At 34.9% G+C, this 25996-nt stretch overlaps 2 protein-coding genes across 3 annotated transcripts; both read right to left on the reverse strand.

Moving 5' to 3' along the window:
• Positions 1-706: 706 nt before the first annotated feature.
• LOC145641972 (root phototropism protein 2-like) lies at positions 707-4714 on the reverse strand. Of its 2 annotated transcripts, none has more exons than XM_081693009.1 (6): positions 4572-4714; positions 3865-3979; positions 3699-3768; positions 2770-3147; positions 1635-2360; positions 707-1453 (listed from the first exon to the last, which is right to left on the reverse strand). In XM_081693009.1, the coding sequence occupies exons 2-6, from the start codon at positions 3951-3953 to the stop codon at positions 971-973; spliced, it is 1746 nt and encodes a 581-aa protein (XP_081549135.1). In that variant the 5' UTR covers positions 3954-3979; positions 4572-4714; the 3' UTR covers positions 707-970. The 2 variants fall into 2 exon arrangements, with proteins under 2 accessions (XP_081549135.1, XP_081549136.1); XM_081693010.1 differs by lacking the exon at positions 4572-4714 and adding an exon at positions 4351-4520.
• Positions 4715-8758: 4044 nt separating this feature from the next.
• Positions 8759-15134, reverse strand: LOC145643162 (uncharacterized). The gene is made up of 2 exons (XM_081694318.1): positions 15054-15134; positions 8759-9613 (listed from the first exon to the last, which is right to left on the reverse strand). The coding sequence occupies exons 1-2, from the start codon at positions 15132-15134 to the stop codon at positions 8759-8761; spliced, it is 936 nt and encodes a 311-aa protein (XP_081550444.1).
• Positions 15135-25996: the final 10862 nt, after the last annotated feature.

The following is a 25996-nucleotide window of genomic DNA, read 5'->3' on the forward strand; positions in this document are numbered from 1 at the left end:
AATACATATGATCAAGGTTTGCAATGGTTGCGTTCCGATTTTAATTCCCTATTGCTCTGCTTCACAATGCTTACATGGCTTAGAATGAAAACTCATCAAAATGTTTAGAACATTGCAGACATGTAAGAGTACTACTTGTTGTATTCTAAGAATTTTGATGATGACAAATTGTAGTTGTTCCTTTGTTCAACAATACTCATATATCTTTTGTGCTTGGCAGGGTGCTACTCAACTCAAACACCTGAGGATGTTAAGATTGCTTCCGTATTTCAACAGGATCCTGTTCCCAAAACGCCTAAGGCCCCTGCAGACTTTGGGGCTAGCAGCGAAGCCAGTTCTAGTAGACAGTGGTGGAGCCAGGATTTTAACAATGGTAGGGCACCTACTACTAGAACACTTTTATCATGCTCTTAAATACATTTTTAGTAACTTTTTTTTAAGAGAAAAAATTCTAGTAGGGCACATGACCTATAGTGGCTCCGCCACTGCTAGTAGGTCATGCAGTAGGGCACGTACAGTCCAGAAAGACCTAAATAGTATCACATCCTAACCTTGTAAAGTGCGAATCTAATCAAGTCTTGCTTTTAGACAATATATATATATATATATATATATATATATATATATATATATATTTATTTATAGTGCAAATTCAAAGCAATGATAAAATTATGTAATTATTAATGTCTAGGAAGAAACAAATGAATTTGAACAAAGAGAACCATCATATAACAAGTCTAAATCATCACTTAGCCAACTATACACATAAAGTTTCAAACTTTCTACACAAATCACACTATGCCACTCCAGTTAATAGGGGAAAAAATCAATACAAAACCAATAATTAACATCACACCTATAGTTGGTTTTACATAACAAATTTATAACTAAATGCCAAGGTTTTAATATATGGTGAGTAATAATAATAGTAGCTAAATTGTAATATACTTATACTATAATATTTATGCTTTTAAGAAATGGAAAACCTTCTTCTCCTAGGCTTTGTAAGATCAACTTCATCTTCCAAATGAGAAGTATCTTTAGACCCATGTTTGAAAGGGTTAAACTTCCCTAGTGTCTTAGACATCGACGAAAAGAACGTTTTCTTTGGCATACCGGCGCTAGTACTTGTTTTAGAGGTTGTTGCTTTATTTTTTTGTATGTCCGAAATGTACATCTTCATCTTCATCAACTCCGACTTTAAGGCCTCATTCTCCTTGGCTAAGGAGACATCAGCTTGTAATTGGCCTCGTGTTGCTACTGCTTCAGGTAATCCCCCGTCATTGGCTCCACTCCTTAGTTTTAGCTGATCGTAGTAGAGAGCGTGCAGGACCATTTGGACTGGGAGTCGCTTGTTCTGTGAGGCGTGTACTCGGGCATCATAGGAGAGCTTTAGAGGGTCCATTGAGCTACACACTTTCTCTCGTTCAATCTCGTCTAGATTTGGATGAGACTACATTGAACAACAACCATAATCAAAATACATACACAGGTAATAGTTTAAATCAATAAAAATTAACAAAAGGTGAAGAGAATAAGGCCGAAAGATGATGTGATGGAAAATAAGTTTCAGCATTATCTATGAAAATCGTAACATGTTATGGTTCTTAGCATTTAGATCCAAGGATAATTACCTTTAAATAGATGTCAATTGCTCTATAAAGGTCATCATCATTTCTCCTAGCCTCCTTAGGAACAAGATTAGCAATGGCATTAAACTTGGAAATACTAAGTGCTGCATAAGTTGCAATTTCACCAAGATAAGAATCCACTGTCCTAGCAACTCTCTGCATGGAAGCAGAGCAAGCCTCTCTGAAGTTACCCCCATTGAAGACATCCACACTCTTCTCCCTCGAAACGAATCCCGAGATCACCTTCCTTACACTCTCAAGGTCAAAAAGGCTCTCCCCATCATAAGTGAAGGACAACACCAGAAGATCATCCACTGTTACATGTTCTAAGATAGCTGATATCCTCTTTTCGAGCTCGTTCTTGCAGATTGTAGATGCTTTAAGGTAAATCGCGCATCTAAGAAGAGAACACAGGAAGTGGACAGGGAATGCTGCTTTCTCAGAGGGGAAGAGGGAGATGATAGACTCAAGGAGTTCGCGCTGTTGGATTCTCAACTCAGAGTTTGCAGGGTCTGAGAATTTGATCCCGTTTCCTGAGTGATCTCTGACTAAGTCCCTAAGAGATTTCTCGGCGTATGTGATGATTGCACTTGATATGGTTAGAGATTTTGCCCCGCGTAATCTCATAGCTGTAATAACTTTCTGAAATGAGGCTACATCGAGGATTGATAACTCGTCTGTCCACCAATTTGGTGGTGTACGGCTAGGAAAGTTAGCCTCATTGCACGCCTGAAATCACACAAAACAAAACAAAAATATACAGATTTAATCATGGATTTAAGTAAATGAACAACAAATTTAGGTAATATCAGATAATAACACATAACCTATGAGCCTGATCCGACTAAATTTGACATAATTTAAGTAAAGATCGCGAAAGTCTACTAAAGTAGATACTCGTACACATTAAGAAACACACTTTAAACTCGAGAAATTAGACTAACAGACGACCAATCTGTATGACATGTTATGATATGATGGTGCAGATCTTATACTTTTCTATCCAATATTATACCGCGATAGAAATACTATAAATATAGTTCTTAATCAAGCTAACTGAGGTTATTGTTCTTGACAACATAGTCTACTAATACGAAGTATAATTTAACACGACTAAGTAGGGGAAGTTATGTCGAACCTTAGCACTGATAACATCGACACTTCTCTGAACGATATTGAGGTCGAGAGCCATAGGAAGAAGATCTTCACAAGACTTCAGAACAATGACAGCTCCAGAGAGGTTAGTCAAGGCTACTTGACAAAGGAAGTCCTCAGTTCGACTAGCAAGGTTGTTCTCACAAGACTTGTCTGTCATCTGCAGATACTCTGCAGCACACCTGAGTGATGCTACATTGTGAACTGTTATCTCAAAATTTACGCCGTAACAGAATTTTGCAGCCTTCTCAAACGCCTCAGCTCCTCCAGGGATATTCGACAAATCGATTCTTCCTAGGTCTGACTCCTTAGACTCCAATATTAGTTTTCGTACGTAGTTGCTCTTTGCTACTAACATGAACTGTCATCCCACAAAAACATAGGCAATTAGACCTTGTTATATATTTCTATAATAAGCTTATTTATTATGATCTGAACAGAACAAAAGCAGAGATCAGAGAATATAATCATTTAGAATTTAAAGCAGTATCAACTATTGACCTTTCTAGTTTGTTTAACTGCACAAAATATATTATGTCAGATTCGAAATTTTTTGTTGATTGTTCTCGTATGGCTTTGCAACGGACAACAATATTTTTTATTCGAAACCATCTAAGCAATCAGATTAAGTCTATATGATTAATCTGTACAATAGATTGTGCAAATTATTAGTAAATGAAACAAATTGGAAATTATTGTAAAATTGTTTAGCTAATTTAATATTCTTACACTTTAAAATCTTATATAGGCGTATAGCGTATCAATAACAACATAGCTAATCACACTATGTTCATACACCTTAAACTCTTGTAGCCTATCAATCAGAAGTTATTTTACTCGAGAATTTAGTAAGGCGAAAAGAACAAAGTATATGATCGATCAGAAGTACTTCTATGATCCGCCTATTAGTACCTTGTGAAGAGAAAAAGAAGCTTCTCCAACATCAACAACGATATCAGTAGGAATATCTTGAGAGAATACCCTGTCATCACAGTAAATCAAAGCCAATTAGCCTAAGTTATAAAAAAACAACCCTACACATGTATTTTTTTTTTTTTTTTGGAGGAGATCAAAATACCATTGGCCAGTCCTTTGCATAGCAGGAGAGACCGTCCTCTCCATAGTAAGAGAACGTCGTCGAGGATTACTTGAGGATGGCGTACTCATGATTTTGTTTCACACTTGATGATTAGCTGAAAATGAAATTACATCAGAAGATTTAGGCATCATCTATGTTAACAAGGAAATACACCATTAATCATATAATTGTTACATAATATCCTACGAACATAGGTTACAAGATGCTGCCTTAAATACTTGCATAAATACACCGTTAGTAACCAAATTTGTTATAGGAAAACATAACGAGGAACTCTATGAAACAGTACATTTTACAAAAAGTTACTCGAATGGCCGAAATTCTAACCTTAAAACATCGATTTAAACCTATCTAGCACAGATCTTAACTAAAGGCTTATTAAACTCTAGCAATTATACATAGATTTTCAAGTATGCATTGAGTCCCAAAAGTTGAGCTTTTACAAATGAAGGGTTATATAATTACCTAAATCTTTAGCATAAACTTGTACAAATGAATGGGAAGAAACATATTTGTCAACTACTAAATAAAAAAAATGTAAATTATCTACTACAATGGGTACAAACATAAAACATAATCAAATATGATTACATTATTAATGTATGAACAATGAGCTAAAAAATGATAAATTAGCATAATATAAACAAGATTAAAACATAAATTACAAAAAAGAGGGAGAAGTTCACCTTGATAAGATGATTAGCTGGAATTTGCAAAGGATGAAGAATAGATGGAAGCTTGGAATTTAGGAGGAAAGGGAGAGTAGCACACTAGTTTTTATGCAAGTTAATTGAATAGTACTCCGTATTTATTTTTATTTGGTGGGGGCAATTCTTGTGTGGACGATATACGTTCTTGCATGGACCAACCTACGTATCCAATCTATATTTACAAACTCACAAAGTCACAATACTAAATTACTAAGTTAATTACACACTACTCATTTATTTTATTTGTAAATAATATTATACATCTTTCATTTTTTAAATTTTTTTTATTTAAGCTAACAATATAAGAAGTAGAGGAACCTACCTTAGGCAAAAATCTATTGTAGATAATTTAAGAAGTATAGTTAACACTCCGTGTAGTTGGTTTATTTAAATAAATAAATTACTCAGTGTGGTTGGTAGGAGATTTATATATGATATGATAAGAAGGTCATGAATCGAGATCTATTATGAAAAACTGTATCTAACTATACTTCCTTTGAATATTCAAGTGCATTGCAAATTTATGCCATAGTCCTATGTTCAGTTTCAAATAAGAGAAATAGACATTATATGAGATGATCTAATAATGAAACAATCACCATTCAAATTTCAATTAAAGTACTTAATTTTGAATCCAACAAAAAACTATCTTCATCTTATTTCTTATATAAACTATCTTCCCAATGTTATAACTTATAAGGAAATACTTAGAAAGTTAGAATATTACTGGTAATTTAGTAAGATAGTTTATCAAATTAAAGTTCATATTTGTTTTTATATTAATATTAGAAATTGATAAACATAAAAAACGATCACAATCACAGTGGTTCATTTTCCATCAATACTACAACAAATATGAAATTTTGTTTCTTAAATTTAACAAGGGGTACATGCGTTCGTCAAGAGAAATATAACAATGTTTAGGGCTTTAGGCTATGAAAATGCCACGTCATAATTCCAGCATAAGAGTAGAAAACAATCATCCTCAGGACAAGTCACATGTTAAGCTGACAATGGGACCCATTTTTAATATTTAGGAGAGTGGCTTTCTTAAGAAAGAAACTGGTTTAAGGGAGTAGCTTAATCTAAGTAAGCAAAACAAATATGACACGTGGCATAAATTTTAGCCAATCAACTAAGATATCCATCCAATCATTTTTATCTTGAAGATATCCTAAATTGTTTGCTTAATTTTTTATTTAGGGTACATAGATCTATTTGGAATAGAAACAAAATAAACTATACAAAAAAAATTTTGTATGCGGCTGGCCACATGGTGCAACAAAGGTTACTTGTTGGGTGTTACTTGTTTTGTCAGGGGTTACTGGTTTTGTCAGGGTTACTTGTAGGTATTACTTGTATTATAGGGTTACTTGTATGTGTGGTACTGGTTTTAGTCATGAGTTACGTTATTTGTAGGTGTTACTGGTTTTGTCAGGGGTACTTGTAGGTGTTACTTGTATTCTAGGGTTACTTGTATGAGTGTTACTGGTTTTGGTCAAGGTTACTTATAGGGTGTTACTGGTTTGGTATGGGGTTTTGGTATGGAGTTACTTGTAGGAGTTACTCAGAATACAAGTAACCCCACGATATAAGTAACACATACAAATAACCTCATAATACAAGTAACCCCTACAAGTAACCCATATAAGTAATCCTAAAATACTAGTAACTCTAAAATACAAGTAACCCCTGTCGCACTGAAAATCCTCTTAATAAACTAATACGCAGTATTACTTATATGACTTATGAGTAAAATAAGCATTTGTGGAGTTATGCGTTTTTTAATTAGTAATAATTTAAAAATATATGACAAAATTGTGGTGTAGCACTTTGGAATTTAAAGATTTGGCATGGATTTCATAACATCGATCATAGGTGATAACTGATAAGGCGAGAGCCGCATCATTGATATCCCCAACTAATTTAAGAATATAATTTTAGGTCAGACCTCGTACTCTAATATACATCCGGCCACTCTTTAGTCTTTACTACTCTATTTATAAGCGTATAGAACCATGCATTTCCGACTTACCATTGGAGCAAGTTTTCTCAAACTACCTAAAAGGGTGTTAACGTATTTTACTGAGTAGGAATACATACTAAGATAGGAGACCATGGCCATGTTTGGTAATTGGCTTTTTAATGGCTTTTTGGTTAGCTTTTGGCTTTTTTAGGTGGTCAAATAGCAAAAAAATGTGTTTGGTAATTGACTTTTTAGTCAGCGAAAAAGCTGGCTTTTAAGCCAAAATGAAAAAGCTGTTTTGAGTAGCTTTTTTTGTTGACTTTTGGCTTGTTGGCCCACAAATTATCTAATAAACAGCCAACAACCAACAATTAATTTACCAAACACTTTTATAAAACAGCCAATTTCAAAAGCCATTATAAACAGCCAAACATTTCAGCTGGCCAAACAAGCCAAGTGAACCAGCCAACAGCCAACAGCCAACCGCCAACAGCCATTTGCCAAACAAGGCCATAACTAGCCCAAAATATGCTATCTCCCAAACTAATGCCTAGAAAAATATCGTATTAAATTATGTAACAATTCACTAGTAATGGGGTCAAACCTTATTAGGTTACTTATGACTTGGTACTCTTATAAGCTAATCTACACTATTCAAACATTCATACTTTCTCCGTTCTTTTTTTATTCCACCATGAGAGATTTCACGCTTGTCAATGCATTACTTTAGCTATTAATATCTTCATAAAAATTTGATAATTAAAAAGTAGATTTCGAGACGAATCTAACTAGATCTTACATGACTATGTTTTTCCCGATGGATAAATCACAAATGATAAGATGGTCAAAGAAGAATAAGTGAATAGTGTAAAAGTCCTAATGGTGCAATAAAATAAATACGGAGGAAGTATATAAATTTACTAGACCAACCCACACTAATCTACCCTACTTTCTTTTTCTTGTTTAATGTAGTGAAAATGAAACATGACTATTTCTTGTTATTTTCCATTCTTATCTAAATTCCTCTAATTGACAAACAATGGACCATTTGCTAGCTAATTTTGACAATTCCTAAAATGCATGGACTTAAAGAATAATTGGAGGCTTGCAAATTGCATTAAATTGCATGATTACGATTGTTATCCAATGAACGAGTCAAATATGTTGGGGTTGATTGATACATACATTGTAGTTTATACTCTCTTGTGCTTTTCAGGTAAATCCCCTTAATAAATTAAAAGTCAATATAACTGTATAATTATTATTGGTTTATCCACTTGGTTATGGAGTAATTGGAATTGTGTGTTCTTATTTAATTATTATGGTTATTTTAGTAAAGAAAATGACTTTATTAAACCGATACCCGCACTAGCTAGTCAACTAACCCAACTATATAAGAAACGTAATTTAAAGCCAAAGTATTATTTTGAAAGTAGCATAGCTTTTTTACACTTAACAAAGAAAAACGAAGGACAAATAAAAGTAGAGTTGTCAAAAAAAAAAAAAAAAAAAAAAAAAAAAAAAGAAAAAAGAGTGGATTATAATGGCCCAAACTTGATCTAAAATTGCCTGGCTTGAACATAAAATTCTGTGTCCAACTCCGTGGTTAGGAGAAAAGTAACTTTAAAGAAAAAAAAGAAAAAAAATATTTTTAAGCTATATTGGCCTAAAAGATCTGTTTCAAAAATCAATCATATTACTTCCTCTGTTTTTTTAGTTGTATTACTTTTGATTTTACGAACTCATACACAATTTCGGGATAAAGAGAGGTCGAGAGAACAAAATAAATGAGATATATGTGGTAAGATAAAGATAAGAGTGAATTTATTAGTTAAAAAAGAAAGTGATGCAACTAATTTAAAACTTTCTTTTTGAGAAAATGATGCAACTCATAAGAAAAAAAAAGAAGGAAGTATATTGTTGTTTTATATCATATTGTTGCTAATTTTTTGATAAGCTAATAATCACTTATATAATACTTCCTTCGTCTCACAATACATGAAAAGTTAAACTTTTTATTTATTTTTTTTTATTATTATTTATCTATTAGATTTAACTATAATTTTTTTTTTGACAAAGGATAAAAGGACAGAACCTAAAACAAATTACTGTTAAAGCAAATGAGATGGACAGCAGCTTCCCCTGCAATTTGGTGCGCCCTGTAAACGCGTGCCCGATCAGCTTTATAAATACTACACTAGTGGAAGGTAGACCCTACCCGTTGGATTCGTTGCACCAGCCATAAATACCGGATATCCCCTCGTCCATCGCCGCGCAGAAGAGTGACCAGATTGTAAGAATCTGTAAACAGATGAAATGATTGAATGCCTGCATTTAAAGCCCATTGCAAGGCATAGTAACAGGCTAAGGCTTCCGAGTGAAGAGAAGAGGAGCAAAACCCAAAATTACTCCCACCAACAATCCTATCATCCAGAGGATCTGTATTGTCGAGACACCAACCCATTCTTGCTTGTTGTGTGTCTTTGAACCAAAAACCATCTACCTGAATCGTTAAGAATGATGAGCCTGAGTGGTTGTGCCCTAAATGGGCTACATGAAACCCAGGCGGGGGCAAACTCGGGAGATTAGCAGGAGAGAGAGAAAGCTCCCTCCCTGTGTCCACGTCCATATAGATAGTATGAGAGTGAAGAATATCCACTAGTTGCAGATCAAAGGGTCTTGTGACAGAAGTGTCAGGATTGAAAACCCTGTTATTTCTAAATAACAAAAGACCCCATAGAGTACCAACAAAGGTGATAATACTGGGACTGAAAAGTCCATCCTGACTAATGAAAAGTCGGATATAGTCTTGGATCCAATCTGAAAGAGAAAGATGTCCATGTAATTCTGAATGGATGCCCAAGACACCACTCCTCCAAGCTGTTCTTGCAATAGTGCAATCTCGAAACAGATGGTTGAAATCTTCCTGTTGTGTACTGCATTGATAACAGGACGCATCCTGTATGGGAACCCCCCTGCGTTGAAGCTCACTTTTGACCGCTAGACCGTTGTGGAATAACTTCCATAAAAATAGTTTCCACTTTGGCTGTAACTGCAGGGACCAAAGGATTTTCCAAAACGGACTTACTGAATAAGAAGTAAGCGGCTGAGAAGGTCAGAGGGAGTAAACGGACTATAATTTTTTTACTAATATAATAAAAATATAAATATGTGCATATGCGTGTAATATTTGACGATATTTACAGGAGAGAAGGTCAGAGGGAGTAATGAAACAAGATCAATTAGCCTAGAGCGAGGAAGCACATACTAGTACTATCTACACCTTTTGCGGCAAATAAATTATGAGTACTTTGTATTTACAACAAACGACAAATCCTATAATAGCCCAATAATCTTATCCTAAATAGTCTTGCTTAAATAGTATAGTATCTGCATTGCCAGAGTGGAAAATTGTCATAAGTTCTTAGCCAAGTAAAATAAGGAGCAAAATTGCAAATTGCCCGACCATGCAAAACTTAGATGTGTGATCTTTTGTTCCCCTCGTGTCTACTTCATTCGTTCCCCATTTTTCAAGTAATATAACTGACGACCCCTTAAAATTGATGCTTATTATTATGTTGAACCAATTAATTTACCTTTGCATGTGGTATTCGAGATTTAATTTCAAATTTAACTTTGTTCAACAAAATTAGTGGTGACAGCGGAAAAAGCTTTTAACATTTGAGTAGCGTTTAATGTCAATTTAGATGTTGAATGTCATTATTAAATGTCTACTTTTGGAGTTGGAACATTAAAATTAATAATGCTTGTCAAAAGCTAATACTTTAACTGCTAGCTCATCAAACGCTTTTACAACTTTCAACCAGCGATTTGAATTGGTCAAACACTAACCTTTACTGACCTCAAGAGCTAGTGCGGACTAAACCTAATTTACATCATAGTCTTTTATATATATACGTTAATAAGAAATGTTCAAGCTCTAATTGCTTCTTTGTATACTTGTAGCAATAGGACTCGACCATCATTAGACACTTTTTCTTCCCCTATTTATCATTGATAGAAAAGAAATAGGATGATGTGAGTAGAGCTATGCACAACACCACAAAATTATATGGTTAGTTGGTCCCATAATATTATTGCTAAAATGTTACCATAACTTCAATTTCAATTCATAATCTCTATATAAGACTTGTCGGAAAATAAACAAGCAATAGTAATTTTACAACTAAACTAGCTAGCTTTATGGCTTTCAATACCTAACAACATTATTAGTTGAAACTCATTATTGGAGATAATGGTGGTTTGGAGTCTAGCTATTGTCACTAATATAATGGCCTCACAACTCAAAAAATTATTTGGAAAAAGGAGATTTCAATGTTTTAATGGTTGTTCTTTTATGTAATTTGCATCTAAAATCAACTTTCATCATATTTTGCTTTATGTAGTGAGATCTAATGATCTATCATTGTTTGTGATAAAGTTTCCACCATGGTATCAATAATGTGTGTAACATTAAGGTGACTTGGATGCGACAGAATAGTAAGTATTTGTGGAAAATTTAAAAACGTGACTAATTAGCAAATCTCTTTAATTGGTAGATTCTAGAGCTAAATAATTACAAATAAATATTAGAATATATAGTTAAGAAATTTCATAAAATTTGCTCCAAACTACATTACTCACATCACTTTTCATATAAAGCCCTCCTAAATTAGATGACATACTAGTTAATGCTGGAATTTTTAAGTAAACCATAAAAATTTGATGACTGGTATCATCTTGCAAAAAATTTCCTGATAAGTTGAAATTGAAATATTAGCTTATTACTCCTTTCGTCCCTTAATTAGATGCATAGTTTCCTTTTTAAGAGTTTCAAAATTAGATGTATATTTCCTTTTTTAGAAAGTGATTTTTAACAAATTATCCTTATTCTCTAACTTTATTCTCCAAAATATCCTTAAATTGTCCCTAAATCAGTGTGATGTGGCACTATTGTATTTACTTTTGGTTTTGGCATTTAATGGTTGCACATAAACATTTAATTCTCTCTCCTCCGCATTCCCCATTTAAACACATGCAATTCATGTGCAGCTGTAGGCGTCGCTCAAAGTGCGCCTACGTTAAAGCATGTGTGAATATGCTTGACACTCATAGGAAGTGAGAATTGACATATACGATTAGGGACAAGGAAAGTAGGAAGCCGCCAACAAGTTTTTAAGGAACTTGTAAACCGTTCACGGATCATAAAAGGCAACCACGAATAAGGGACAACGATAGGCAACAAAGATTGACCCGTGAAGGTTACACCCCATTCATAATCCATGAGATTACTAACTCCATATGGTTCGGAACCACGAAAGGAGGATCAGGGATGATGGTACGAAGTGAGCCATGGAGTCACATTCGCCCGTATTGGCCTCTACTCGATTCTTATAGTGAAAAGTGATTCCTGCGATCTCAAAGGCAAGCAAATAAAATACTCAATTTGCTCCAACTATTATTAAGCTAAATTGGTTTAATATTAATGCAACATATTATTCTAAAATATAAGTGATCACTTGATTAAACAACAAGATTAAAGGGAACCTAAACCGGTTGTCCAAATTATCTTATTAGGCGTTATTTTCAATTACATATTCCCTTTAAAATGCAATATGGTGATCAAATAGAATAAACATCAATATCGGAAGCAATTTAACAATAATAGCGTTAGTAAAATCAAATATAAAATAACCTAATCATGATATTAGCAATATAAAAATAAAATAAGTAATTAAATTAATTAATTACTCACATTCCGCGCGTTCCTTTAAATTGCTACATCATGAATAAACTGTTAGTAACTTCAATAAAATAATATAAAGCGAATGAAAATTAAATTAAATTAATATAGATTTTATTTGGTCCAAACCCTCAGTTATTTGTACCTTTCACGCCTTGATTTAAGGACGGAAACTCGGGTTAAGTATAGAATCCTTGGAGTGCTTAAGGGAAGAATGGTGTAATTAGGAATATAGGTTTAAGGCTTAGAATATGAGAGAAAAAGAAGAGAATGATTTTTTGTGTAAAAGAGAGAAAGAGGGAAGGATTTGATGCCCCGAACTGCAGAAAGGAGGGGGGTATTTGTAGGGAAAATGAGTAGAGGGAACACGCGGAACCCTAAAAAGATTAAAACCCTAAAAAATAACACCGTGACACGGAAAAGAGCACCGTGACACTGCCTGGCACCGTAAGACGGGGGAAGGCACCGTCAGAAGGGGGAAAATCCCATGACGCGGGGAAGATTGGAGTGACGCAGGACATATTTGACTTACGGGAAGTGAAAACGCGTGAAGGGTTTACGCGGAAAAGACACGAGAAAATTCCGTGAAACGGCACACGTATCGTGACACGACAGTGTACACCGTGGCACGGTACAGTACACCGTGTCACGGTATGGGAAAACGCGGAAATTACACGGAAAAAGCACCGTGACATGGTGAGAAATACCGTGTCACGACAGCAGGTACCGTGTCACGGCAAAAGGTACCGTTCCACTGTGGAATTTGACGCGAAAAAGATTCAAAAATGGCACTGTGACACGATGTACAGTACCGAGTTACGGCACCAGGCACCGTCAGACGAGGCACAATCCTGTGACACGGTGCTTTTACACTGTGCGCGGTGATTCCAATTTTTTACCCGTTTTTAAAATCATCATAACTTTTGATCCATAACTTGGAATAAGGCACATAATATATCATTGGAAATATTATCAAGTATACTTTCCAACCCAATTGGAATAAGGTCAAAATTATTTGTAGATTGTAAGAGATGGTCGTTTTAGTGGAAGGGTGTCGGTTTTGAGCCGAGTTTAGTGTTTTGCTCATATCTTTTTCGTTATAGCTCGGAATTGGGCTTATGATATATATTTGGAAAGTTTATTAAAAGGACTATCCAATCAAATAACAATTGGATCAAAATTATAAGACAAAAAATCAGTTTCTCTCGGTTTTGCGATGTGGACACGAAAAGTGGATAACAAGCTATGGTTTAGGGAAATGAGCTAGGAAATGGATTGGTTTATGAAATATATTGGATAGAAAATGGATTTAAGCACTCCAAAGATTAAATACTCAACCCGACCAATAATGGCGGTGAAAGGTGTTCATCATCGGGTTTGGTTTTGGGGAGACATTTTTAGGTGTCTACAGCAGCATATTAAATGAATTTGATTGATTATTTTATTTTTCATAAACAAATGTCATTGATCCTTTTTTTTTTCCTTAAAGGATTGCTGACATGTACAAGTATTTAATTTATTTTTGTTTAATTTTCTTTTATTCAAAGAAATCTACAAATGTCTTTTAATATCCTTTGTACTTCCCAGTCATGGGTTTTAAGAATACTCCAAATTCCTTAATTTTCGTGTAATATTAGAAGTAGCTAGGTATCTAATTAATTGACAGATGGAGTAAGAAATAATTTGTCAAGAAACATAAAAACATGAAATAATCTAGGTGTTGTTTGTTTGATATAAAAATTTGAGAATTTGTATTTCATAGGAATTCATTACCTCCAACCAATTCCTAAGAATTGCCTAAAATTTTTTTGTTGGTATGTAGGAAGTTCTAAATCATGAGAATATCGAGGGGGAGGTTGAGTAATTAACTTCCCATGCTTTGTGGGAAGTCACAATTCCCATGAATGTGCAATTATCACATCTACAATTTTTATTGTCAACCAAACAACTTATCCATTTTTCAAATTTCCATGATTTTTCCCTTCCCTTATTTTCTTTGTGTAACCAAACAAGCCCCTAGGGGCTAGGGATGCCTCGGCTATCCTCTACATAATTCCATGATAAAAAAAAGGTATGTTAAGATTCTAAACTAAATTACAAACCTAATCTTTACCTGAATACAAAATAAGCCATGCTCGAGTTTTGATTAAAAAAATGAGCTTATTTGACCAAGTTTGAGGTTTGACTACATAAAATATCTATTCTGTTTATTTGGTAAAAAAATATTTTTAAATGAGTTGATTGAGTCAAATAAGATAATTGGAAAAAGCTAAGAAAATGGAGCTTTTTAGATTAGTTTATTAAGTAATCGATGTCAAATGACAATTTTATATTAATATGTTACTCTAATTCACATTCTTGCCCTCCCACTTTTTTACCCTAGTCAAGTAAAAACAAATTGCTTATGTCCTAAATTGTCTTTTCATGTGTTCAAGTAACATACAACTATAACTAATAAGGTAATTTTATCAAACAACTTTACATAATACGGAGCGCAAACTTTTATATGCGACTGGTCGTACCGTGCGGCCAACCACAATATATATATTTTTTATTTTACTTCTTTCTTTTCTCTGTCTCCTCTTTTCTTCTTCTCCTCCTCTAAGATCTATCCTCTCCTCTCATCTCTCCTTTAATATTCCCTTTCAAACTTTCTCTCTCTAACGTGGTTCGTTCGTCAGTGGTTCATTCGTTGGTAGTGGTGGTTTTTGGTGGTTTCGTGAGTGGTGTTTTTAAGGCCAAATTCAACCATGAAAACTCTAGCTCTAGACAATTTTTCAAGGTCGAATTGGCCTTTTTCAGCCATATTTGAAGTGAAATTCGAAGTCATTGTTAATTTTTAAGGTATTTGTTCGATTTTTTTTTTATTTTACGGTTGGTAGTGGTGGTTTTTGGTGGTTTGGTTGGATCTGGATTTGTGTTGTGGTTTCGGTGAATTGTAGTGGTGGCTTAGAGTTTAAGACTTTGTTGATTAGAGGTTACTTAAGGGGTTACTAGATGAATTACTTGAGGGGTTACTTAAGTGGGGTTACTAGAGGGGTTATTTTAGGGGTTACTTATAAGTGGGGTTCCTAGAGGGGTTACTGATGTGGCACCTTGCCACACCGTGTGGCAGGGGGCACCCAAAACCCGCTAAATACGGAGTAAGCTCTTACCAATTAGTTATTAGTTAAAACAGTTAATGTAACCAGCTAGTTTACTAGCTAATGCTAACAGATCAAACTAATCAGCTAATTGTTAATTATCAAACAAAGCCTTAGAGTAATTATAAACATGCAATGTATGTATCCTGCTCTTTTATAGCAAGGATAGTATACACAGTGACCATATTGAGATTTTCATCGCAGTCTTATGGAGTCTTTGGATCACAAGGAATACAAGGGTGTTCAAGTTTGAAGTTGGAGGTTTACTAGCATTTTTGAGAAATTTTGAGTCTTCTTGTAATTCTCGAAAAATATTCCAGAAGCCGGGAGGAATTTATGAGGGGGAGGAGAACCTTGGGAATAGGCATACAGGACCCCCACTAGGCTTTCTACGATTTGAGTTGGGCTTCGAAGGGAGTATAGGGTGGAATAGGAATGAGGATGTGCTGATTGAGATAGACGGGTCCTGACAGAAGCATACGGGAAATGCAGGGTTTAGATGGAGCTACTCTGTAGATGGTTCAAATTTTGAGGATGGGGGTGGGTCGTATGGAAAAACTAATTCAGTGGTGCAGTTAGAATTCCAAGCATGCGAGCAAGCGCTCACTTGGGCACGTCAGAAGAATTTTGAGAAGGTAAAGATCTACACTGACTCTGCAACACTAGTACAGAGATTGAAGAGTCCTGATCATAAGGATATTGGACTCATGTGGATAGTAAAGGAAATATGAAGACTATGAAGCAGTTTAGGGGGTGTCTCATTTGGAAGGTCGGGAAAGAACAAGTGGCAAAGCCCACTTGCTAGCCAACGGGTGCAGAACCAATTTGTTATCCCTTTGTAATCTTTAGTTTTAGTTTCTTCTTGTCAAAAAAAAAAAAAAAAAAAAAAAATTCAACGAATGATATTCTTGAGTGTGTTGTGTGAGTGTGTGACAATAAGTTAATAAGTCGAAAGCAGGACTACGGGAAATCTTGAAGCAAGAAAATTCTATAAAGATCAATCTGTAAACTAAGTATACCATAAAAATCCTGAAAAGGAACAATATCAAGGAGAGACCTGAAGATCTGGCACAAGAACTTCATTAAAGTCCTTTTTTTTTTAAACATTCATTAAAGTCTTTTTTATCTTGGGATTTGTAATTATGCAGAAATCTCAAAAAATACTTTAAACTAGTAGGAAACTTACCGAAGCTAGGAACTCTAAAGGGCCGTTTGGTTGGGGGTAATCATCAAACGGAAAGGGAATCAATTTGTTGCTGTTTGTTACCCCTATTTTTTCATTCCCTTTCCCCCTTCCATTCCCCCAAATCCTTCTAAGTCCATTCCCCACCCCCCTAGGTATTCCCATTCCCATTCCCTACCACCACCACATCACCACCTTCCTACCTACCCAACCACCGTCCTACCCGATCGTCGCCGCCTCTCGCCGACTCTCCCCTGCATCGAAATTGTCAATCTATTCGCACGTCACCGATCTCTCGATAAACTTCATCGCTGCCCCTTTCGCACCTCCCTCAACCCTCGTAGGAGGTTGTCGCACCTCAAACGGCGAGGGAGAATGGTTTCTAGGGTTTATTCGGGGCTGAGGGTAGTTTTTCAGGGTTGAGGGAGGTTTTGCGAGGGGCGGGGTTCAACCGGTAAAGGGGGAGGGAGGTGCGGCGAGTGGTTTGGTGGCTGGAAACGGTGGAGAGTGAAGGTTTGAGGTGGATGTGTGGTGGTGGGACTGGTGGTCCTTAATCCCCTTGTTTTTAAAGACCAAACAACATAGAAAATTTTGGGTATCTTCATTTCATTCTTTGTCTTTCCCTTTGTTCACTCCATTCCGATTACCCCGTGTGAACCAAACAGCCCCTAAGTTCATATCCGTTTCCCACTAATTTTTTCCATTTCATGTACTCGTACCACTTTATTTTATTGGTTTATGTTAACTATATTTTAAATCATTTTCATGCTTGAATATAAATTTAAATATTGGCAGAAATACAATCATATTCCTTTCATGAACTTAGGGCTTGTTCGCATTTATTGAACTGAACTGAACAGATTAGAGCTGAAATGAATGTTTTATGAGAGAAGGAAATTAGGAGTTGAATTGAATTGAACTAAAATGAACTGAACTAATTGAAGCTGAAATGAAAATAAATTAAGCTAAAGTGAATATGCCTTTAATTTTCTAGTTTTCATGCTTTCTTATCAAGAGCAAATCAAAAATTTAAATTTAAGGATTTTTTGTAAATAACCACCCCTAAATGTACTCTATGTTAAATTAACCACCCATTTTTTTTAAAATTAAAAAAATACCACCCCTAATTTACAAAACCTTTAGATTTTACCACCCCTCTTATATTCCGGCCGGTTTTATGATTGAGGGTCCATGTGTACCTATCCTATTGGTCTAAAATAACAAAATTTAAACTTTTTTTTTTTTAAAAAAAAAAGCAACCATCCTCTCTCCTGCCACCGGGACAACCACCCTCCTGTTGGACCACCCACATCAACCAGCACCACCCTCGTTCTCCCCCTCCGCCTTCACTACATCTGTCCAACACAACCTCCTTGTCGGCAACCAATCTTCCCCCAATTGTTGGCAAACTAAATCGCCTAAAAACCCCAGCCTCGGGCCCTCCTCCACCCTTTCACTCGCCTGAAAACCGTAACATATCCCTAATCCCTCGCCTAAAACTCGTATCCCCACCCTTCGCCTGAAAAAGAAACCCTAAGCCACCCTCCACAGCCCTGTAATCCCCTAATAGCCTGAAACTCCTCACCTGAAACCCTAACTCCGAAACTATCCTAAAACAAGGAGGGGGTTGAAATTGTTGAGGGGGAAAGGAAGGGGGCCGAAAATAAGGTCGGAAAAAGAAAGGAGTGCTAGAGACGGGAAAAGAAGGGAGTGCTAGAGACGGGAAAGGGAAGAGAGGTGCCGGAGATGGCAGGGCTGCTGCGCCACCGGAGGTGGCATGGATGAGTTTCATTTTTTTTTTGTAGCTTTTTTTTTTTTATTATAAAATACTAACTCAAAAATTGGCCGGAAAACTGGTCGGAATAGTGGTAGGGGTGGTAAAACCTACTGGTTTTGTAAATTAGGGGTGGTATTTTTTAATTTAAAAAAAAATGGGTGGTTAAATCAACATAGGGTACAATTAGGGGTGGTTATTTACAAAAAATCCTAAATTTAAATAAAAAGTGAAATATCAAATTTGTGGTTAGTTTCTCATATTTTCTTTTGCCTAGGCATCTTAAGAAATATTTAATTTACTATAATATCTTCCAAATCTTAGATATTAAGAACAAAATTAATTTTAAAAATACAATATTTCCCTCTCAATATCAATAAGACATGCATTTAGCAACTAGATATAGAAAATTAAGCAACTTAATTATTAAAAAGATATTATTGTATATCATATAAGTAAGACATGCATTTAGCAACTAGATATAGAAAATTAAGCAACTTAATTATTAAAAAGATATTATTGTATATCATATAAGTAGTCAGGTACAATCTAAATTAATTATACTTACATTAAAATTTTAAAAAATATGGACTTTTATCACACTTTTTTAGAGAATAAATTGTAAAAATACTATTGAATTATAAATTATTGTAATTTTTTTTAAAAAAATACTTCTTTCATTATTTAAATATTGCACTACTTGTCTTTTAAGGAAATATCACAAATATTGCACCACATGTCTTTTAAGGAAATATCACCTTTAAAAAAAAATAATAATTTGTGTTCACAAATTAAATACTAAATATAACTTTACTTTTAACAATTTTGTATTTTTAATTTTCTCTCTTATTCTTTTTTCCACTAGTACTAAAAAAAATTGTACTCAACCCTTATGGTGCATTAAAAAATGAATAGAAATACTCCCTCCATTTTTAAATACTCCCTTTCCTTCCATGACTCTCTCACTCACTTCTTAATTATTTATTCAACTCAAGCTTTTTTCTTTTTTTATTTTAAAAAAAATGGATGAAGAAATGAGATGAAAATGAAAATTGAAGATGATTTTAAAGATTGATGATGAAGCAACCTTTCACTGCATCGGAAAAAAACACCCTTTCACCTTCAGTCCTATCACTCTGTCACAGTGTCATGCTTTTAGGAGATGTCCACGGTACTGCTTGAGGAGTATCAGGGTCTGTCCACGTACTGCTTTAACGTGGACGAAGCTGGAGTCGTAGATGCACTGTAGGAGAGTCATAGATGCACTTTAGGAGATTTGTCGAGGTGTCAGGTGGCCAAAGAAGTCGGTTGCCTTGAAGCTGAAGGAGGTAGCCTTTAGGAGATGTCCACGTACTGCTTTAGGAGTATCAGGGTCTGTCCACGTACTGCTTTAACGTGGACGAAGCTGGAGTCGTAGATGCACTATAGGAGAGTCGTAGATGCACTTTAGGAGATTTGTCGAGGTAAATGCTGACTCCGACGAGAACAGTCGTCCAACGTTTAGATGCAATGTAGGAGAGTCGTAGATGCACTTTAGGAGATTTGCCGAGGTGTCTAGTGGCTAAAGAAGTCGGTTTCCTGGAAGTTGAAGGAGGTTGCCTTTAGGAGATGTCCATGTACAGCTTTAGGAGTATCAGGGTCTGTCCATGTACTGCTTTAACGTGGACGAAGCTGGAGTCGTAGATGCACTGTAGGAGAGTCGTAGATGCACTTTAGGAGATTTGTCGAGGTGTCAGGTGGCCAAAGGAGGTTGATTTGAAGAAGGAGGTTGCCTGAAAGCTGAAGAATGTAATGCTTTCGTGGGTTTTTTGCTTTTATTGTTTTCGTCGCTCCCTTTCGGCCGACACGGTACTCCTTGGAAGACGGAGACTCGGATTGGGCAAATGCCGAGCAAATGTTGAATCCGACGAGAACAGTCGTCCGACGTTTAGATGCACTGTAGGAGAGTCGTAGATGCACTTTAGGAGATTTATCGAGGTGTCAAGTGGCTAAAGACGAGAACAGTCGTCCGACGTTTAGATGCATTGTAGGAGAGTTGTAGATGCACTTTAGGAGATTTGTCGAGGTGTTAGGTGGCCAAAGAAGTCGGTTGTCTGGAAGTTGAAGGAGGTTGCCTTTAGGAGATGTCCACGTACTGCTTTAGGAGTATCAGGGTATGTCCATGTACTGCTGGAGTCGTAGCCAGGTCTGGTGGTTGAGTTGATCGCATGACAGATGGTTCGTTGTCGAGGTGTCAGGTGGCCAAAGAAGTCGGAGCGCCCTAATGAAGCGAAAGATAAGTCCAAGTGGTGTAGATACCACAATGACTATGTGAAGGAGTTATGTCTTCGATAAGTGCAATTACTAGATATATCAAGGATCACTATTATGGAGATAATAAGTTTATTCTATAGGGTCGTCAATGTTTGGTGCTAGATATGACAATTGATCTTTGGGCTAGCTTAATGGCCCAAAGGCTTATAGAATGGATCCTACAAGGTCACACATAAGAGTATTGGGTTAAACAAGTTAGAGGCCCATTATTGGGCCTCATGAGTACATGACATACCATGTTGATAATTGGGCTTGGATAGTTAGAAGAGTCTAATGGGTTTTGGACTTGACATGGTTTTATTTCTTAATATGATCTACAAATATAAACTATGCCTAGGGTTGCATGATACAACAATTGACATACAGTGAATTGTCACACAAGCAACCAATTTTCCTAAAAACCCTAACTCTCTCTCTCTCTACTCGGCCCTCTCTCTATCCTCCCTGTCCGTACAACCCTCCTCCCCGGGTGGCGCGTGTGGTGGCGCGTGGGTGGTGTTGTGGTGTGTTCATGGCTCAAATCTCCGTTGAAGGTTGATTGAAGTGTTCAGTCACAACTAGCTAGCATTAGTGGAGGTTTAATCCATGCTCGTAAACTAAGTAGAGGAATCACGCTTGGGGTTCTTTATCTCCCATTGTTCTTGCTCGATCGCATGTGAAATCACGCTTCAAAGGTACGATTATATGTTCTTATGTGTTATGCATTAGATCTTGGGATTAGGTACTGTATGAATATGATTCATGTTTATTTCCGCTGCGTAGTACCTATAATTCCCTACAGTGGTATCAGTTAGCCTATTGCATTTACGCATATTGACTATAATTCTTTGATAGTCCACAATTTTAATTCAATTAAGAGGGAGATTAATTTAATTATGGTTCAATTATTATATTTAATGTGATTAAACTTTTGGAATCGATTAAATGTGATTTAATTATGCTCAAAATAGCCATGAAGAGACCGAATTTTAGCCCTAATATGTTCGAAATTTTCGAACACCCTAACCCTAAATTTCGAATTTTTCGAAAATCCTAGCCCTAAAATATGATTTTTGTGCTTGATTTTGATTTAATTCGATTTATTTTATGATTCATAATTTTAATTGGATTGATTTATTCATAAAAGCGTTTTGTGTATGATCATCAATTTAATTTTAAAAGTTAGAATTAAATTGGGATTAATTTTATGAAGAACTCTAATTTTAAGATTGAATGTGATTTAATTTTAATCTTTTGGACTGATTTAATTTAATTATGATAAATGTTATTTTAATTAAATTAAAACACAAAAAAAATGTTTTAGGTGTCGGCAACCGCGGCTGGGTGGCGCAGCCATGGCGGCTGCCGACCAGGTGGCAGTCCGAGAGGGAGGGAGGAAGGGCAGGTGGTCTGGGGCGGCTGTGGGCGGCAGCGTGCAAGCGTTGCACGACTGCTGCCACGGCTGCCAGAGCAGCTGCTCGTTACTGCCTTACGGCAGTGGCTGCTGTTATGGAAGCCAGCCACCGTGGCTAGCTTCGGCTGGCCAACCACGGTGGCCGATGGTGGTGGCTTGCGGTATTTTTTCAAAAAAAAAATTTTAATTATCTTATTTTAAAAATTATTTCAAGATAATTGTGAATTATTTTGGGATAAAATCAGTTTTATTTTGGATAAGATAGAATATTTTGAAAATATGATTTTTTATTTTAAAAGATAAAATTGGTTTTATTTGGATAAAATCTTTTATTTTAGGATAAAATCAAATATTCAAGAGTTGTTATATTTGATATTATCCATATTTAAAGTTGTTAAATTGGTAATTATCCTAATTAAAGTGGTTAATTATGGATAATATTGACTAGGATATTCTGAGCATATTCCAAAAGGATAATAATTGATTTAAATAATGTGATTATCCCATAATTATTTTCGGATAATAATTGATTTAAAATTTTGTGATTGGCTAGTAATTAGGATAGAATTTCCTAACATTGTTAGGATAATCTTTGAGGATAAATATGATTTATCTTTTAAGATTAAAATAAGATTTGATTCTATCTCATGACTAATTTAGAATATATGATATTTTATTGATGGTCATGAATAATATATGATATTATCTAATTGCATTAATTAAAATATGAGATATTTTGGTGCCATGTTTCCTTAATTATGAACATTCGATGTTGTAGTTTAGGAAAGCATGATGAGTGATTTATTATGTGGCAATTTTATAATATATGATGTTATTTATTGCTATATAATGACTAGTATGGCCTAGTAGATTACTAAATACGATCTGCGCATCGTGATGTATTTTTGTAATCTTAATACGGTCTACGTACCGATAAAGTATTTTTGTAATTTTGTTTCATTTTATCTAAGTAGTAGATAGAATAGAGTAAAATTACAGGTTGTAGTTAATCCAAGAAACCCATGAAGTGAAGGCCCAAAGGAGCAAGGTGGATGAGATCCATGAAGGTTCAAGTGGGAGTTTTTTGCTTTATTAGTTTTCTTAGGATTATTAGGGGCCATGCTATGTCTTGTTTATGCATTCAGTATTTTATGCATGTTAGATTTTATTGATGTTTTGTGATGATGCGCTAGAGTTCACTATTTAATCATAACATAATGAATCTAGGTCCCAGAAGTATTGAGGTAGCTTTTCCAATCAAAAACCCGATGAAATCTTTGATATTTATGATGGGTCATGCCAAAGCAGGGTGTCATATTATATCTTAGGGGAGTGGGGGTAAAACAAATTTTACACTTTTGATTGGTTATACTCAACAAGGTTACCTAAAGAGTTTAGAAACTTGAAGCTAAGGGTAATAATTAAACATGTGATGGTTAATTATTCAATCAAGAATTACAAAGAGTTGTAATCAGTAAAGAGTTTACTCACCTTGAAAATGTAATGGTTGATGGTAGGGCCAAAGTCCGGTCAATTATTGCACAAATAAAGGATCTTGGAATCATTCTATTCAATAGGGATCAATTAAATTGAATGAATGTTTTAAAGTTACCAGTTTTATAATCGTTTATGGTACTTTAAAATTTTTATTAAACATAATTGAATTTTGCGTTTACTTACAAGTAACATGTCGTTCTAATTTTATTATTATATATTATCTCCTCGATTGAAAATAAAGTTGAGAAACGTTCTCAAAAGTTTAAAAGATAATCCATAAACCTATATTTCAATTTTGCTAAGATGGTTCTAAAAGGCAAGTTTTAGAAATCCATGTCACATGTCTAAGGTTGGTTTTATTCAAAATGTTTGAGTAAAATGCCAACACATCTTCATTTTGAAAAGCGTTTCAAGGGATATAATGAGATGGGAGGTACAAACCTTCTAAAAGACAAGTATAAAAGTCCAATAACATCTCTTATCTTCAATATGATTGAATATAAGAAAGTGATTGGAAACCTCTATGATCAAAAGTTGATCAAATGACACTATTCTTCATCCACTTTATATAAGAGTTAAATAGTTGATTAAACTCTATTATAAATAATGATTGAATAGACTTAGCAAAATCATGAAAAACGCTTAAAGTAGTTAAGCAAAGCATCATTTTGAACCAAAGAGAAGTGTTCTAAGTTGCTCAAATGGAAAGGTTTAGGAATATATGAGGATTGCATTAAGAAGTTATGGGCCAAGAAATGCTAACAAGTTGCTACTTCTCAAACCTAGAACTACTTACATGCTAAAAGTTGTTATGAACAACAAATGTTTCAAATTAAATGGACTAATTCCAATTGATTAGAAACTACCTCATATAGTTGGAAGGTAAAAGAATGGAAATGTTCCAATTTAAGAAGTATATTATAGAAATTGATTTAGCACATTGCTACTTCTTGGACATATGATGTCTTGTTTAATTCTCTCTCATTGAGAATGAGGTTGAACTAAATGAAAAAGTATGGCTAAAGGAGAAATAAATCTACAAGTTTAGAAGCAAATGTTGCTACTTCACAAGTAGAATCTACGAGTCTGGAAGCAAAAGTTGCAACTTTACAAGTAGAACCTATATTTCACCTTACCTTGTTATTGGCTAGAATTAAATAAATGTTATTCATTCTTGCCATTATCAAAACACCATTCAATGTTAGTAATGACTATGCATCGAAGATTCAAAAACGTGGAATAAATGTTATTATATGCTTCATTGAGTCATAATGTGTTTTGAGATTGCTAAATAGGTTCAAAGTTCTATATGATAGAAATTATTAAACCATTTCTATATATAAATTGTCTCTAATATGTCAATTAATTCGAATGAAAAATGAACATTGCATGCGAAAGATCCAAAGGGATGGACTTTCAATATCATTGGATTATGAATCCATTGATATATGTAAATATCATTCTAATTTGAAAGTATTGACAAAGTCACCATTTAGAGAAATGATGATGAGAGCTCAAGGTCGAATACATATCGATGTAAGAAAACCAAAGGTTCAAAGGTTAGAGATGGACAATGAAACTTCATTTGTGATATGATCACATGTGCTTAGTTGAAGCATAAGAGTGAAAATTTTGAAAATGTTCAAAACGTTCAGTATGAAGTTCAGTGATACTTGACAAGATAATGATTACATTACAATGTGATTGTAATTGTGAAAATTTAAGTCAAGACATATACTTGGAAACACATTCAAAGTATTGCGATATGATCGTAATAATGAAAATTTAAGCCAAGACCTTGATCAACATCCAAGAGTTGTGAAATCGTTTTACAACATACTCCGAAAGAAAACCTTGTGAAGTGTTTATGAAGGGAGCTATCAATCTATATAAGATATATTTTGATAATGGATGAAAATTACCTATCTTCCAACCATTGTTCAAGGGATATACTTTTAAGATAAGCTACAAAACTAAACAAACTATATATGTCAAATCAAGTGTAGCAAAGACTCCATATATGATATGGATAAGAAGAGTTATCATAAAGTCTTTCTACAAAGCAAGGAATAAATATTGTATTAAAGCGTTTAATGCACGATCTATTCCTACACAAATCATACTTAGCACAAAATGTTTGTTGCTCAAGTAGATGCCCTTATGGAAATTGTTCCAAAAGGTCAAGTGGGAGTAGTATAAATATCAAAAGAGTTTGAGAAAAGCAACAAACAAACATGGTTCAAACCATGATTGGTTCACCCTATGCTAAAAATGTCTCCTGAAAAAGGCAAGTGGGAGTACAAGAATCTCGAAAAGTTCGAGAGCCTTGAAAGAGTTCAAGAAAAATGATTTCGAAAATCTTGAAGAAATTCAAGAAGTAATCGAATAA

The sequence above is a fragment of the Chenopodium album genome, chromosome 8 (assembly GCF_948465745.1).
Source record: "Chenopodium album chromosome 8, dcCheAlbu1.1, whole genome shotgun sequence".
NCBI classification, from domain to species: Eukaryota; Viridiplantae; Streptophyta; class Magnoliopsida; order Caryophyllales; family Amaranthaceae; genus Chenopodium; species Chenopodium album.

Coding starts and splice junctions, on each gene's coding strand:
- LOC145641972 (XM_081693009.1), bottom strand. CDS start 3,953: ATGAGTACGCCATCCTCAAGTAATCCTCGACGACGTTCTCTTACTATG. Junction 3,148..3,698: donor CTTCTTTTTCTCTTCACAAG/GTACTAATAGGC, acceptor GTGGGATGACAG/TTCATGTTAGTAGCAAAGAG. Junction 1,454..1,634: donor CAATTGACATCTATTTAAAG/GTAATTATCCTT, acceptor TGTTCAATGTAG/TCTCATCCAAATCTAGACGA.
- LOC145643162 (XM_081694318.1), bottom strand. CDS start 15,134: ATGACTTCGAATTTCACTTCAAATATGGCTGAAAAAGGCCAATTCGAC. Junction 9,614..15,053: donor CTAGAGCTAGAGTTTTCATG/GTTGAATTTGGC, acceptor TGGTCCCTGCAG/TTACAGCCAAAGTGGAAACT.